Raw genomic sequence first — 16,848 nt, forward strand, 5'->3', positions numbered from 1 at the left:
TTCACGCATTCAAATTTTGTTTCAGGATTGGATTGTAAAATTGAAACCGTCAAAATTCGAGAGTGTGCTAACTGATCCTTTAGCTCAAATTTTTCTACCGTTTTAAAATTAAAATTGTGTTTACTTACTTTTTTCTAATTGCATCAATCCATTTTTGTCGTTGAATCACCTTATGCTTAGCGACAGGAAAGTTGTAGAATACACAGTTACTATTGTAACCAGTATTTCGACACTCTTTAATACAACAACTTTCGTGAGATATTAAAAAGCTATAATATGCAACTCTTAATGCAGAACGTCAAAAAGCAAATTTCCAGTAAAGGTTTACAAACTTGTCACTACTGGCGCTCGCGAATTTTTAATTATCCCCTCTACCTACGAGCTCACAGCGTATACTTAGGATAACTATTCTAGATATAAATACGGAATAACCTTAGAATACGAGTGTTTTATTAGTAAGGCAGTAGAGTTTAGAGCAACTAAAGGATAAGATTCGTGAAAAAAGACCCGGTTTGCAGAAGAAAAAAATCGAGAGTTGCCGAGATATTCAATTTTTTGTAAGCTAAAAAAATGGTTATAACTTTAAAACCTTCCTGAGGACGCTCAAATAGTCCAGTTTCAATACTGTAAAGTACGTTAGATAGCTTTAGTGCCTATTTATACGAAAATCATAATTATTCGGGTGTATCATATTTATTCTGGTTATTATTGCGACCGTACATTTTAAATTTTTTAATTTACATTGTTGCTAAACTATTTGTTAGAAGTTCGCCGGCTTCCGGAAATATAATCTACAAAAAAGCTACCAAGCTATTTGGCTATTGATAAATAATTACTTCCCTAAAATTTTAGTTGAAATTTTTTTTTTTTCTGAAAAATGGCTTTGGCAGAGCCAATAATTAGCCAGACTTTTTGTGATTGATTGCAGATTCGTAGTCATAAATTTCTTATTTTTAACATAAGTACATACTACAATATATTATTTTTATAGATACATAGGTACATTGTGTCGCTTTTTTTATTTTGTTTTTTAAATTATTTTCCTGTGTTTTTTTATTATATATTTTAACTTGTGGTAAACATTTTTTTAATTCTTTTTTTTTTGGTTATTTATCTTTTTTTTGTTTCTATTTTTTTTGTTATTTTTTATTGTGTTCTTTTTTTATGTTATTTTTTTCTTTTTAATTTTTTCAAACCACATTAACAAATTATATTTTATCAGAGATCCGTTATTGTTTTTATTGTATTATTATTGTATTGAATTATTTATTGTATCACTATATTGTTTCTGTTTAATTTTGTATTAGGGATAGGATTGTATATTCTTTATTGCAACTGGCTGAATGACTTATTTTTTTTATTTATTTATTTTTTATTGTGTTCTTTTTTTTATGTTATTTTTTTTTCTTTTTAATTTTTTCAAACCATATTAACAAATTATATTTTATCAGAGATCCATTATTGTTTTTATTGTATTATTATTGTATTGTATTATTTATTGTACCAGTATATTGTTTCTGTTTAATTTTGTATTATTGATAGGATTGTATATTCTTTATTGCAACTGGCTGAATGACGTAAGATCTATGCCATCAAATAAAAAAAAAAACAAAAAAACAAACAAATTATACCTATTAATTAATATATATTACGTTACAACTTGTATTTATGTAATTTAACATGTTTATCAATGAGATGAAGAATTTCCATATCATTTATTTAGGAGCGTTCCAAAATAGCACACTTTCTGCGGACTTTGCGTACCTACCTATACTCCATCTAATTTACTTACCGTTGCACGTCATCCGCGTCATAGCCCGTGACGTCACACGATACCAACACGAAATATTTAGGCGGTAGGTGTGTTCTTTTTTAGAATCCTTTTGCCAAGTACACTGGAATTACAGCCACTAGACATATTTTATTATATACACGTAGAAATAATATTTAAAGATTTCTATTAATGTTAACTTAAAGAAATACACAATAATATGTTTCATTTAATTTGTATAAATGGATTATAAAACGTTTTTATGAAGCACATTTTTGTTCGAATACACTGTAAGTATAATCGAACGAAGGTGATATTTTGGCATAAATTGGTAACATTTATTTGACAGTTGCAGTGATGACACTTCATATTTGTTTATATTCTTTACTATAAGTATTTGTTTTATTATATCTACTGTTTTTATTATGTACTTTAACGTAAGATTATAACTTGATTCTTCTTTTCTATTTCTGAAGTTTTTATTTATTTACATTGAATATTAATTTGTTTTGCTGTATAATCCACTTCCGCAAAAATTGTGTGATGTATGATTTAAAATGAATTCAAAAATTTTTTGCAATTGGGCAACAATGTCAACTTAGATCTCTAACGTAGATAATGACGTGCAACGGTAAGTAAATTAGACGGACTGTATATCATTAATATATGCAATGCAATCTTAAGACTCGATTACAGCAATAAAATAGCTGGTAAATAACTTTTCCTTGTTTTTCCCTAATTTGACCATATTATTAGTAGCTTTGTTTAATTCTTTTATTCTGTATGGTCCTGGTTTCCTCAAGTTTGCTGCCATTGTCTTCTTATTGCAATTTTTTCTCTGATTGGAGTAAATATTTGAGTTCTCAAAGTAGTTTTAGTAAGAAACAGAGATACATGTGAATACTTATTTTATTTAGAAAAATAGAAAAAATATATCGATAAAACCAACAAATAATAAATTACAAAATATACAGTGTGTAACAAAAACGCAGGTTGTAAATTAAATCACATATTCTGAGACCAAAAATAGTTTGATTGAACTAACTTACTTTAGTAAAAATGTGCACTTAAAAAAAGTTACAGCTCTTTGAAGTTACAAAATGAAAATCGGATTTTTCCAATATATCGAAAACTATTAGATATTTTTTTATTGAAAATAGACCTTTCTTATAGCAGGAACATCTTAAAAAAATAAATAACTGTGAAATGTGCACCCCCCCCCCATTGGTGTACGTTCCAATTAAACTAGTATTGTGATACCGTCAGTTACGCAAAATGATTTTGCCTCTTAGCACTTTTTTGATAAGCCAGTTTTTATCGAGATATTTTGAACATCTGTAAAACCCACCACATATTTGAAAATGGTTAAGTAAGATTATAAAGACATGGTAATAATATGAAAATTAATAAGAAAAAGAAGCAGCATCTCGATAAAAAATGACTTATCAAAAAAATACTAATAGGCAAAAAAGTTAATGCACCAATAAATTTTTTATGGGGTGTACAAATTTCACTGTTATTATTTTTAAGATGTTCCTGCCATAAGAATGTCACATGTCTATTTTCATTAAAAAATCTGATAGTTTACGATATATTGAAAAAAAAAATCGATTTTCATTTTGTAACTATTTTTATGTGCACATTTATACTAAGGTAAGATAGGTTCAATCAATCTATTTTTGGTCCCAGAAATTGCGATTTAATTTATGACCTTTTCGTTACACGCTGTATAGTTTCGGTTAATTAATCTTGTAAACTTAAAAATGAGTTTGATTGTTCTGTCAGATACGAGGGATAGCCGATATCATCGAGCAAATCATCCGAGCACCATATATACGGCCGGACGCTAATCACTTTGTATCTTCCCACTGATCTACTTAACCACTCGATATCGACCGTTACGATTTTGTATTTTTCTAACCACCCTGCAACAAAAAAATATAAAACATACATAAATATTAATACATACAGTCTGAAAAATGAAAGAATACCCATGAACGATCATATCAAGCACATATTTTGGATTTGCTGCCTTTTTCTATACAAACGAGACAGCCTATATAACAAACGAGAGAGATAGATTATTAAGTGTTGTCTACTAGGCAAAAACGTTATCCAAGACATACGTAGTTACATATTTATAATTGACAGAGTGAGACGGCGGTAGAATTGTTCAACGTAGTTATATTAATTTAGTAGAAAATTTAAACTCACACTTGACTATTTCTGTACTTCTAATGCCATTAAAAAAAAAACATTCAACGTCAGTAGAGATAATGATTGTATAAACTACTATTCGAGTAATCGTGCTGGTCAACTATAATCTGACAGATTCAATTTCTGTCACTTTGACAGTGAAACTGGGTTAGGTTCGGTAGAGTTTATAAATTTTAATAATCAGTCGTATTTACTTGACTAAACTCAGTTCTTTTAAAAGCTATTTTGATATTATATTGAATTTTTGGTTTGGTAAGTATTTATTTAATAGGGCTTTTCATTCACAGTCATTTGTTTCGAGCTTCTGTCACGTGTCACTTAATATTAATATATCTACGTCATACGTTATTGCTATATACCTATGATACAAACCAAAGACGTATGGCGTAGATATACAGCGTGTCCAATTAAGTAGGCATCATATGGGAAACTTTTTTATTATTAGTTTTATGAAAAAAAGTTATTCTTTATAAAAAGTTTTGCATGGTCTAAAACCTAAAATACAACCATCAGTTATCAATTTTTCTAAGCCGTATACCAGGTATGTCAAAAAATATAAATTTTACTCAAGAGTAATGTAGCTTTATTTTTCACAATATTGAAAATTGTTATAATAAAAAGTTGTTTGGAATTAAGAACTATATTCTAATATGCAATTTCATCCTTCTAATTGAAAAAAAAAATTGATTTTTTTTAATTATGGATAACTCTTTTATTCTTAATTTTAAGAAAAAACAGTAATTCTTAATAAAAAGTTCTGCATGGTCTAAAACCTTAAATACAACCATCTAATATCAAATTAGATTAATTTTATGCGAGGTACGTCAAAAAAGATGACTTTCGATTAAGAATAAAGTACCTTTACAGTTCAGAATATTTCAATAAGAAGGATGGAATTACATACTGGAACATGGTTTTTAATTCCAGACAACTTTACATAAGCACAATTTTCAATATTGTAAAAAATAACGGTATTTTATTTAAGTAATCTTGAGTAAATTCATATTTTTTTATATACCTCGTATAAAATTGAGAAAATTTGATATAAGATGGTTGTATTTTAGGTTTTAGACTATGCAGAGCATTTTATAAGGAATAACTGTTTTTCGTAAAATTAATAATAAAAGAGTTATCATAATTGAAATAAATAACTGAAAATAATGTTGGTTAGTAAAATTTTCAAAAAATGTTTTTTCTATTAGAAGGATGAAATTGCATATTAGAATATAGTTCTCAATTCCAAACAACTTTTTATTATAACAATTTTTAATATTGTGAAAAATAAAGCTACTTTACTCTTGAGTAAAATTCATATTTTTTACATACCTCGTATACGGCTTAAAAAATTGATAACTGATGGTTGTATTTTAAGTTTTAGACCATGCACAACTTTTTATAAAGAATAACTTTTTTCCATAAAACTAAGAATAAAAAAGTTTCTCATATGATGCCGACTTAATTGGCCGTATTAATATTATGTGACACATGACAGGAGCTCGAAACAAATGACAATAGATGAAAAGCCCTATAAAAATAAGTCAATAAAATTTGTAAGTAATCATCTGTCAACATGGTTAACTTCTGTCTATGAGTTTGTCAAATGTGTACATATTACTCTGACTTTTCAATCTTATATAATTACAGATTAGTATATTTTTACGAATGTACATTTATTTGCATATAATGTCTGGAAAATGATCTGGATACCAAATGATCTGAATTCATTAAGTTTACTTTCATTTAAGTCACTTAATGCAGCTGACATAAACGATATTTTTTAAATTCCTGTTACTATTTACGTCCGACAACTTTAACATGGAGAAATTCATAATACTATATTTGCTTACTCATTATTTTTGTATTATTAATCTATATCAAATAATTAATTACGGTAGTAAAAGTAACATTTATTACCAATAAATATATTATCAGAAAAAGGAATTATCAGAAAAGGAATAACATCACAAAAATTTTTTGACACATTTACGTAGCGAAAAATTGTACAGTGGGGTAGTAGTCACATCCGTTTTTTTTACAGTATTAACTTAGTTTAGACGTTTAGGTCTGGATCCCGCGTATGAAAAAAAAGTTGATTAATAGCAAGTTGAAAATTTGTTAATAGCTTAAGGGTGTCTAGTCGGATAAACTTTGATAATTGGGAGCACTGGAACAGGGGTAGTTTTAATTGTGGAACATTTTAAAAATTTGGAACGGTCAGATCACGAAAACGGCACATTTATTTTGTCCGACAGAATAGACTTAAACTCTTCGAACAGAGATTAAACTCTCATGCAAAAATCAGACTGCTATTTATAACCTGTCATAATTCCTGTCATTTCACATATTCTACATGTTCCACTCATTAAAACGCCCATTTGGTGATAAATAGCAATCTGATTTTTGCATGAGAGTTTAATCTCTGTTCGGAGAGTTTAAGTCTGTTTTGTCGGACAAAATACATGTGCCGTTTTCGTGGTGTGACCGTTCCAAATTTTTAACCTGTTCCACAATTAAAACTTCCCCTGTTCCAGTTTTCCCATATATCAAAGTTTGTCCGACTAGACACCCTTAAGCTATTAAAAAAATTTCAGCTTGCTATTAATCAACTTTTTTTTCATACGCGGGATCCAGACCTAGTTGTTTTGACTAGAAATTTTTCATTTGATTCGTATGCATATCATCGATGACGCATGGGTATTCTTTCATTTTTCCGACTGTAACTTGAAACACCATAATAAAACAAGTGAAGAAAAAAAATGAGGATAGAGAGATAAATATTAATACACAACTTGCAACACAATAATAAAACAAGTGAAGAAAAAAAAATGGGGATAGAGAGATAAAAATATTTTGTTACGCTGATGACATCGTGTTAGTAGCAGACTGTGAAGACGACCTACAAAAATTACTGCACGAATTCAACATTAACGCAAAAGAAATGAATATGAAAATATCAGCCCAAAAAACAAAAAGCTTAGTAATAGCCAAAGAACCAATAAGATGCAAATTGGAATTAGACAATCAAACTATACAACAATTCATCATCATCATCAGTGGCGTTACAGCTCTTTATGAGCCAAAGCCTTCTTCAGAATAATCCTTCATTCGCCCCTGTCTCTGGCAACTCTTCTCCGTGCTGCAAGTCCAATAGATTTCAAATAATTTTCTAGTTTGTCTTGGTACCAAGTCTCGATCTTCCTCTTGTTCGTTGTCCTATCGGCCCTCTTCGGTCAAAAACTTTTCTGACTGTGGCATCTTCCTCTTGTCTGATTACATGACCTATCCATCTAAGGCGTGCTACCTTAATGAATTTTAAAACGTCAGGTTCTCCAAAACGTCTATACATCTTAAAGTTGTAACGCCTGCGCCACAACCCTTGTTCTTTTATGGCTCCATATATTCGTCTTAGAATTTTTCGCTCAAAACGTTTGAGCAGTTCTTAGTCATTCTGTGTAAGTGACCAAGTTTCTGAACCATATGTTAGCACTGGTCTTATTAGTGTATTGTATGTAGTCAATTTAATTTTTCTAGGTATTTTTGCCATCTGTCTTCTTAAGCCATAGTAACACTAAGGCCTGGTTGTACAATCGAAGTTCAACTCCGGCTCAGCGCCATTACCGAGTTCACTGCAAGAAGTGCGTTGTACATACAAAGCTTAATTCTTGAACTCAGTTTAAGCCCGGGTTCAGCTGAGCGGTCGATGTTCGACGGTTTAACGCTGGTTCAAGGATTTTTAACCTCACATTTTTGTCATTGTCAAAGGAAATCATAATATTATTTACACCTTAAAAATGAATCTCATTGAAAATTTAACTAATAATGAAGATTTTCTGGAAATGATGATAAATATTGTAGAAGGAAGGAGAACACAGAAACAGTGTAGGGCTAGAGAAAATCATTTTGAAAAATGGAATGATAATGAATTTTTGCGAAGATTTTGGAATGCTGGAAATGCTTGGCAAAGAAAATGCTGTTCAGTTCACTATTTGCATGAAACTTTTGCTCATAGAATAAAAAATCGAACAGATAGGTAAGAACGAAAACAAGTGAAGTGGCAAATTTGTTATTGACATTTCAAGAACCAAGCTGTATCTTCTAAGAACATGGTTTTTATTGCCTTAAATCCTTAAATTAAGGTTTTGTGCAGTGAAGTGGACCCATATCACTGGTTTTAAGCAACAGGCTCCTTTTTGCAACTTGTGGATGATTTTGAAGCAAATTGAGAAAATGATTTTGTTAATTTATTAAATTAAATGTACATAATTTATTAATAAATCTAAAATTAATTATATTTGTACCATGCTTATGTACGTAGGTACATATCACTTAAATATGATTAAAGACTAATTTACATTCTAAAATTATTTAAATACCCTACCTCTACCTCCCTAGAATAAGGCAAATATTAACATTTTTGAGTGAATTTGAAATCATAGCTGTAAACAGTTAAATATTTATGAGAAGAGAATGTGAAGATTGAATTAGTATCTTCGTTGGTGATTACAGTGGTTACAGAGTCAAGAAAAACCTAATAACACCCTTACGCAATCCTTCATCACAAGCTGAAATTTTATTTAATTAGGCACAATGAGAATGCATAGACACAATTGAATGGGTCTACTGAATAACAATAATTGTTAAGTGCCATGTGATTTGTTTTTAAGAAATCGAACAAAAACTGTTAAAATTGGAATAATGGTAAATTTATACATTTAAGGGTTATGTATTAATACTAGTTTGTAACTAACTGTACTGTGTACTGTATTACTAATCCTTTCTTTAATGGCATGGACTGTATGTCAATCAGCCAGTCAAAACATGACTAATTAAGAAGAATATACATTTAAAGACCGTAAAGTTCATAAAATATCAATAACGAAGAAAAATTAGTTCAGTTGAGATATAATTTAAGTACTGAAATTAAACAGATGGTACTAGGCTGAAGCTAATCCTTAAAATGTATAAATTTACCATTATTATAATTTTAACAGTTTTTGTTCGATTTCTTAAAAACGAATCACATGGCACTTTTTATTCGGCAGACCCATTAAATTGTAATTGGAACATCATTGTTACACAATACTGCATGCTTTTTAATAACCCTTTGCCCATACTACATGAAGAAGCAATGGCATTAGCCAGAAATTTAGAAAATCTAACTGTCTAGAGAATCATGAGAAGTACAATAATTTGTCAAACGTAGGAAGAGGTTGAAAATCTTGTGCATGAATACTTTGTTAATTTAAAATTTAGAAATGTAAATTAATACATACAACAACTATTAGATATTTATAAAAATATCTTACAATCTGCTACAATCAATGGCTTTGATAAACTTCTTCAAAATTTCGGGGGCTGACATTTGTTTCATTTTATTTTGTACAATTTTGCTGTATTGTTTGACCAAATATACCAATATTTCTCCTTGAGAGGTGAAATTGGAAGGTATTTTTGCGTTCATTGTAGAAAAAAATACAAACAAACAATATTTTACAAAAAGAAAATAAACACATTGCAATAATATCCTAATTAATACCTATTCAAATGGTCTGTTCACAAATTTAACGTAGGAAATTGATTAAACTAATAAACTAAACGATAAAAAATACCGATTAAAGTAATAACAGTAATAAAAGAATTATATTGACAAAAACAAAATAATAATACATAAATGGCGGGAAAATTTATGTCGAGAATTGAGGGGAATTGCTTTGAATACGCATGCCTTACGTTGCCAACCTTACCAAAATTTGTATGAAGGTTGGCTTGACCGAACTTGGCATTGAACAACCCGAATGAAGTTAAACCGACGCTCAAAATTGAACCCGGTTCAACTAAGCGATCGCTTAAGCCACCAATGTACAATCGGGCCTTATTGGCGAGCACTATTCTTCTTTTAATTTCTTCACTGACATTGTATATTTAGTTAGCAGCGAACCTAAGTATATGAAGTTGTCGACACCTTCCAGTTCTATGTCACCAAAATTATTATTCTTGTAGGTATCGGGTTGCTTGACCTAGTGCAACACATATATTTGGTCTTTTGAACATTTATATTTAGTCCCATTCTCAGTGCAGATGCTCTTAACGACCGAAATGATTCAGTTAGAGATTCTGTGGACCTACCTATGATGTCTATGTCATCTGCGTATCCGACAATTTGTACTGATTTGTTAAAGATAGTACCATTCGTAGTAATCTGGGACTCTCGAATTATTTTTTCTAATGCCAAGTTAAATAAGAGACAATTATACAACAATTACTGACTTTCAAATACCTGGAAATTAATCTATTAGCCGAAAAATATCAAAGAACAGGTAAAAGACCAAATAATTAAAGCCAATAGAACGGCCGGATGCCTAAACACCACAAATTGGAAAAACAAACACCCGAATATACAGGGTGTCTAGAAACCCAATGCATCAAGTTCTAGTCCAAAAATACTTCCAAAGGGAGCTAGAGCTCTTTAAATATGGCGTCTTGTAATTCGTTTTTTTTTAATAGCTCCATAACGCTTCTATTTAGAAAAACGAAAACTGGTACAGAGTACGCCTATTTAACTAGCTTTGATGGAATATAAGCCACAATTATGCTAAAAATTAATTTTATTAACGTTTCGATGCCCAAATCGGGTGTCGTTGTCAAAATACAAAAAATATTAATGAATTAAACAAAAATGTTCTTACTTAGTAAAAAAATTCTTCTAATAATTTATTTAATCTGACTCATTTATATCGGCAATTCAGAAATATATTATATATTTTACAGTAGAAGACTTTAAAATGATATTGCCAATATTTATGAGTTGCGTTCCTGGGACCACTTTACTGAAAGATAGTTCATTCGATTACAAGAAATCATTTTGAGAGTAAACTAAAGTAAGACCTAATACTTACGATGTCGGGATATTATCACGGGGTTTTTTCCTGGTTTTCCCTCGTGATTTACTATGGAATCTCTAACGCGAGAATTTTACTGTCACCATTGCATGTGGTTATCTTTTTAAAGACAGATCATATGTTATGATTTTTTTTTGTGACGGATATTCTTGAGCTGGGTTGATTTCATGTACAGTCGGAAAAATGAAAGAATCCATGCGTTATCGATGATGTGCATACGAATCAAATCAAAAATTTCTAGTCAAAACAACGTCTAAACTAAGTTAATACTGTAAAATAACGGATGTGACTACTACCCCACCATACGATTTTTCGCTACGTACCTAAATGTGTCAAACATTTTTTGTGATCTTATTCTTTTTCTGATAATACCTATATATTTATTGGTAATAAATGTTACTTTTACTACCGTAATTAATTATTTGATATAGATTAATAACACAAAAATAATGAGTAAGCAAATATAGTATGTATTATGAATTTCCCTATGTTAAAGTTGCCGGACGTAAACAGTAACAGGAATTTAAAAAATGTCGTTTATGTCAGCTGCATTAAGTGACTTAAATGAAAGTAAACTTAATGAATTCAGATCATTTTGGTATCCAGATCATTTTCCAGACATTATCTGAAAATAAATGTACATTCATAAAAATATACTAATCTGTAATTTTATACACTATGATTGAAAAGTCAGAGTAAAATATGTACACGTTTGGCAAACTCATAGACAGAAGTTAACCATATTGACAGATGATTACTTACAAATTTTATTGACTTATTTTAATTAAATAAATACTTACCAAACCAAAAATACCATATAATATCAAAATAGCTTTTAAAAGAACTGACTTTATTCAAGTAAATACGACTGATTATTAAAATTTATAAACTCTACCGAACCTAACCCAGTTTCACTGTCAAAGTGACAGAAATTGAATCTGTCAGATTATAGTTGACCAGCACGATTACTCGAATAGTAGTTTATACAATCATTGTCTCTACTAATGTTGAATGTGTTTTCTAAGAATGACATTAAAAGTACAGAAATAGTCAAGTGTGAGTTTAAATTTTCTACTAAATTAATATAACTACGTTGAACGATTGTATCGCCGTCTCACTCTGTCAATTATAAATATATAACTGCGTATGTCTTGGATAACGTTTTTGCTTAGTAGACAACACTTAATAATCTATCTCTCTCATTTGTTATTTATAGAAAAAGGCAGCAAATCCAAAATATGTGCTTGATATGATCGTTCATGGGTATTCTTTCATTTTTCCGACTGTAATCGAATGAACTATCTTTCAATAAAGTCGTCCCAGGAACAGAACTCATAAATATTGGCAAAATATTATTTTAAAGTCTTCTACTTTAAAATGTATAATATATGTCTGAATTGCCGATATAAATGAGTCAGATTAAATAAATTATTAGAAGAATTTTTTTACTAAGCTACAACATTTTTGTTTAATTCATTAATATTTTTTGTATTTTGACAACGACACCCTATTTGGGCGTCAAAACGTTAATACAATTATTTTTTAGTAAAATTGTGGCTTATTTCCCATCAAAGCTAGTTAATTGCAAAAATGCCACAAGAAAATAGCTTCAGAACAACAGTACGTGTATAATCCTAGGGCTCAGTGGAGGCTGTTCTTCAGATAAGGGAAACACCAATAGCGATAAAAGAATTTATTTATAACACCGACACTAGGGTAATTACCCCGGGAGAACTTTGAGTAATGACTTGTTACTTGTACACGTTTAGTTGAAGACTCTATGATGCTACATATTGACTGAAGTTAAAGGCACATCTTGGCATTGAGAATGATTCTAAATGTGTATTCTTTCTCAGCGGTGGCACTTAGTATTGGTGTCAAGCCACGCGCTGAGTATATTTACAAATATTGAGAACAAAGAAATATATTTGATCATCAAATTAAATAATGCAATTGCCCGAATTATTGTTTACAATTTACAATTCGTGAACTAAATTAGAAACCCGTACATGTATTATACCATAACAAATTGGCTCATGTGATATACGGGGTGATAAAAATATACTGTTCAATATCGGATATGAATAATGAATGTTTGATATTGGACAGTACGCCTATTTATCTTTCAGAGATAAATCAATTCCATCAATTGCGAATTTCTAGTATCGGTCATAGGCGTCCGTTTTCGATAGGGCAACGGTTATTTTATTCCTTAACGTTTACGTATTTTTGACACTGGATTATTAAACTCTGATATATTCTAGTACTAAAAGGTAGGTTTGCTTTAAGTCGGTATGATGATTCACAGTTTTCTAGAAAAATCGATTTGAAAATTTTTCGTTTTTGAATTTGAAAAATAAAATTTGTAAATTTTAGCAAAACTGCATTAACGACCATGTCTAATTGTCACTTTATTACTTACTTTCATAAATTTCGAAATCTTGCGTCGATCTACCTTCTGTAATAATAAGTCCTATTCTTCCATCGTTTTCTTTGAGGTTTTCCAAATTTTTAACTGTTATACCACCAAGCTTTGTAATGACATCCTAAAACAGATAACAAAAAAATAAACGTGGTTGTTTCAAATAAAACAAGTAACTGGACTTCGTAAGTCCTAGGTTTTCACCCAAAATGATCGAAAGTATAACCGGAAGTTGATATTTGAGCTCTTCATGTAACTTTGCGTCGATTGATATTGGTTTCCTTGACCTGGTTTCATAGCTCAGCAACATTTGTAGCACTTTTAATTTTATTGACCAATTATATTAGTCCTTGTTAATGGATAATTTGTCAAGGCCATAGTCCAAAAAATTAATAAGAAGAAAAAGTAAAATTGAGGTTATGTTATTAAAAGGTAAACATTGTATGGAAATCCACTTTTCTCTTTGTATTAATTTGTGCTTAGAAGTTGGAATTTTTGTTGTTTTTTTTTACAATTTATAACACAGAATTTGCGAAATCCCATTTTCTTCAATGACAGTAGGTATGGAATATGTCAATATGACAATTTCAATTGACAATATGAATTAAAGAAAGTTGCAATATTTCTCCGCTACTCGTGCACGATCGTTTCTCGTATCCCCTCCAAGTATTTGCACACTGCGAATACGATTTCACTAACTTTGAGTTATTTTTAGACACGTCGAGTACTATACCGCTTATACTATTTCGGTGACTTTAAAACGGTAAGTACTTCCGGTTTCAACTCTAAAACTTTAAAATCTTAAATAGGAGCCCCCATTTTTTATTGCAGATTTGGATTCCTTACGAAAAAATAAGTAACTTTTTTTCGAAACATTTTTTCGAGTTATGTATAGATGGCGTTATAATCGGAAAAAACGATTGTTGGAAATGAAAAATAAATTAAAAACTGGCAAGCGCCCACTAAAATGGAAAACTTTACTTAACTTTTTTTAGTTTTAGGACCTACTCTTCACAACCCAATAGGTCCCCATAACGCTCGAGTGACTGCACATTTAGCATACTTTGCTCCCCTACCATTACCCATTTCTCGCAATACTTCCGTGTTCGTTTTCTTCTGAGTCCATGCTATTCTAAGCATTCTTCTGTAACACCACATTTCAAATGACTGTAGCTTATTTATGTGTTTTTGCTTTAATGTCCAGCTTTCAAGTCCATATATTGCAGTATCAAGAACACGTAGCATCTCAAAGCTCTTACTCTCAGTTCTAAGCTAAGGTCTTTGTTGCAGAGAACCGTTTTCATTTTTACAAACGCATTTCTTGCTATTTCTATCCTGGTCCTTATTTCTGTTGTTTGATCATTTTTCTCTGAAATCCAGGTTCCTAGGTATTTGTATTTATCAACCCTTTCTATCGGTACATTTCCCAAATGTATGCTTGTTTGTATGTTTGTTTTCTTAGTTATTATCATGTATTTGGTCTTTTTTATATTCATTTTAGGTCAATATTCTTCACAAAAACTGTTTGTTTTGTTTAGTAGTAGTTGGAGTTGTTCAGCAGAGCTTGCCATAATCACGGTGTCATCTGCATATCTTATGTTGTTACTAGATCTTCCGTTAATTATTATTCCTTCACTTTGAGATAGTAATGCTTCTTCAAAAATGGCTTCACTATATGCATTAAACAGTAATGGAGACAATACATCCCTGCCTAACTCCTCTCCTGATTTCAATTTCTGGACTGGGTTCGTTATCTATTACAATTTGTGCACTTTGATTCCAGTAAAGGTTTGTTATTATTCGTAAGTCCCTTTTGTCTATGTTTTTTGTCTTTAGAATTTGGACTAATTTTCCATGTCTTACTTTGTCAAAAGCTTTCTCAAAATCAACGTAACAAACATGCACATCCACATTCATCTTTGAGCTAACACATTAAAAGTAAATAACGCCTCTCTGGTTCCTAGTCCGTTTCTGAACCCAAACTGACTATCATCTTTGTGACTACAAAGAATAATTTGAGAATGTGACTTACTAATAATATTGTTCTGTAGTCACTGCAATATTTAGAGTATTTTTAGGGATAGCATAAAAGGTTGAGAGTATTAATAACGCAGAAGTTATATTCACGGACAGACAGTGATGAAACCGAAAGTGTATATGTGTTTTCGTCTTGCTTAGGCGCGTCGAATAATATATCACTTGTACTATTCCGGTGACTTTAAAACAGTACTAGCGGTTTTAGAAAAACGGAAGTCCGATAAGCTAGGTAAAATTTCTCATCTTTAGTACCATCCTTTGGTTATAAAGCCCGATCAAAGAACAATCTAACCCCCAAAAAAATAAAGGAAGGATGAAAATTTGGGAATAGGTAGTTGAAATTGTCTATTATTATATAAGAAAAAGTATACAATTCTACACCCCTCCATTTTACAAAAATACCCCCCTCTCGAAGATGAAAAAAATACATCCAAAATAAGACCCGAATTGGATAAAATGACTAATTCTAAAGAACTTTTCTTCTATAGAGTTTTTTCACTAAGTCAATACTTTTCGAGTTATTTGCGAGTGAATATGTTAATGTTTAACAAAATAAAACATGTTTTTGGACGGTTTTTCGGAGTTAACTCAAAAAGTAAGTATTTTAGCGAAAAAAATATTCTTAGTAAAAATATAGCCCATAAAAAATTGAAAAAAATGGTGTATACATGAGGTCTGTAGACCCAGTAGAAGCAGAGTTGCAGCTAATGACTGCGTTCACCAGATGCAAACACATTCACAAATGTTTGCGCTTTGCATCTAAACTTGTTGACAGCGAACTGAACGGTTGGTTGTTTAGGTTAATAGAGAGTTTTTGTTGCTACGTAACGTAACGCATCTCCGTATACGTAAAGCAACTAACGTGTCGTAGAGGATGAACGTTAAAATAGGTAGTTTTTGTGACTGCCTTAACGTAACGTAAAGCAAAGCGTAAAGTCATTTTTAAATTCCATTGACATTAAAAAAATAAAACAATGTTCACACAATATACCTACAAATTAAAAAAAGATAAATGAATGATGAAATTGTATGGTTTTAATTGCTTCTATTTAAATATAAAAATATTATTTTTCCTTAGGTTAAATTTTTTTTATTTTTGTTTATACCTACTTTTTAGTTGTAAATTATTGTACCTACATCAGAATTCCAGTATAATAACTGTAAGTAATATAACTGTAAATAGTTTGTTCATATTTATTTGAAAATTTTATTGAAATTAGGTCATTTGATTATCAAGTTATTAATTGTGGTGAACACTGTATTTCTTAAATTAATACAAGATTTGTTTGTTTTGCTTTATTAATAGACAACTTGAAAACAATAAAATTTAAAATCTATTATGAAGTTCCAATTTTCAATTACAAACACAGAATAATTTTATTCAAATAGACTAAACCAATAACCAATATAACCTTAAATGTTTATAAACGGGTAGTACGCTGATGAAATGTTCATTCATTTGGTAGGTAATCGGGCAAGATCCTCGTGTGCATTCGGTGACT

At 30.3% G+C, this 16,848-nt stretch overlaps 1 protein-coding gene across 1 annotated transcript in view; it reads right to left on the reverse strand.

The window, feature by feature from the left end:
* Positions 1–2,662: 2,662 nt before the first annotated feature.
* Positions 2,663–16,848, reverse strand: part of LOC114326979 (breast cancer type 1 susceptibility protein homolog) — a 91,481-nt gene continuing 77,295 nt past the window's right edge. The window contains exons 13-14 of the mRNA XM_050654851.1: positions 13,310–13,433; positions 2,663–3,696 (exon numbers count right to left, since the gene is read on the reverse strand). Coding sequence (XP_050510808.1) covers positions 3,515–3,696; positions 13,310–13,433 — 306 coding nt within the window. The 3' untranslated portion in view covers positions 2,663–3,514. The remainder of the gene's footprint in view (positions 3,697–13,309; positions 13,434–16,848) is intronic.

The sequence above is a fragment of the Diabrotica virgifera genome, chromosome 6 (genome assembly GCF_917563875.1).
Source record: "Diabrotica virgifera virgifera chromosome 6, PGI_DIABVI_V3a".
NCBI classification, from domain to species: Eukaryota; Metazoa; Arthropoda; class Insecta; order Coleoptera; family Chrysomelidae; genus Diabrotica; species Diabrotica virgifera.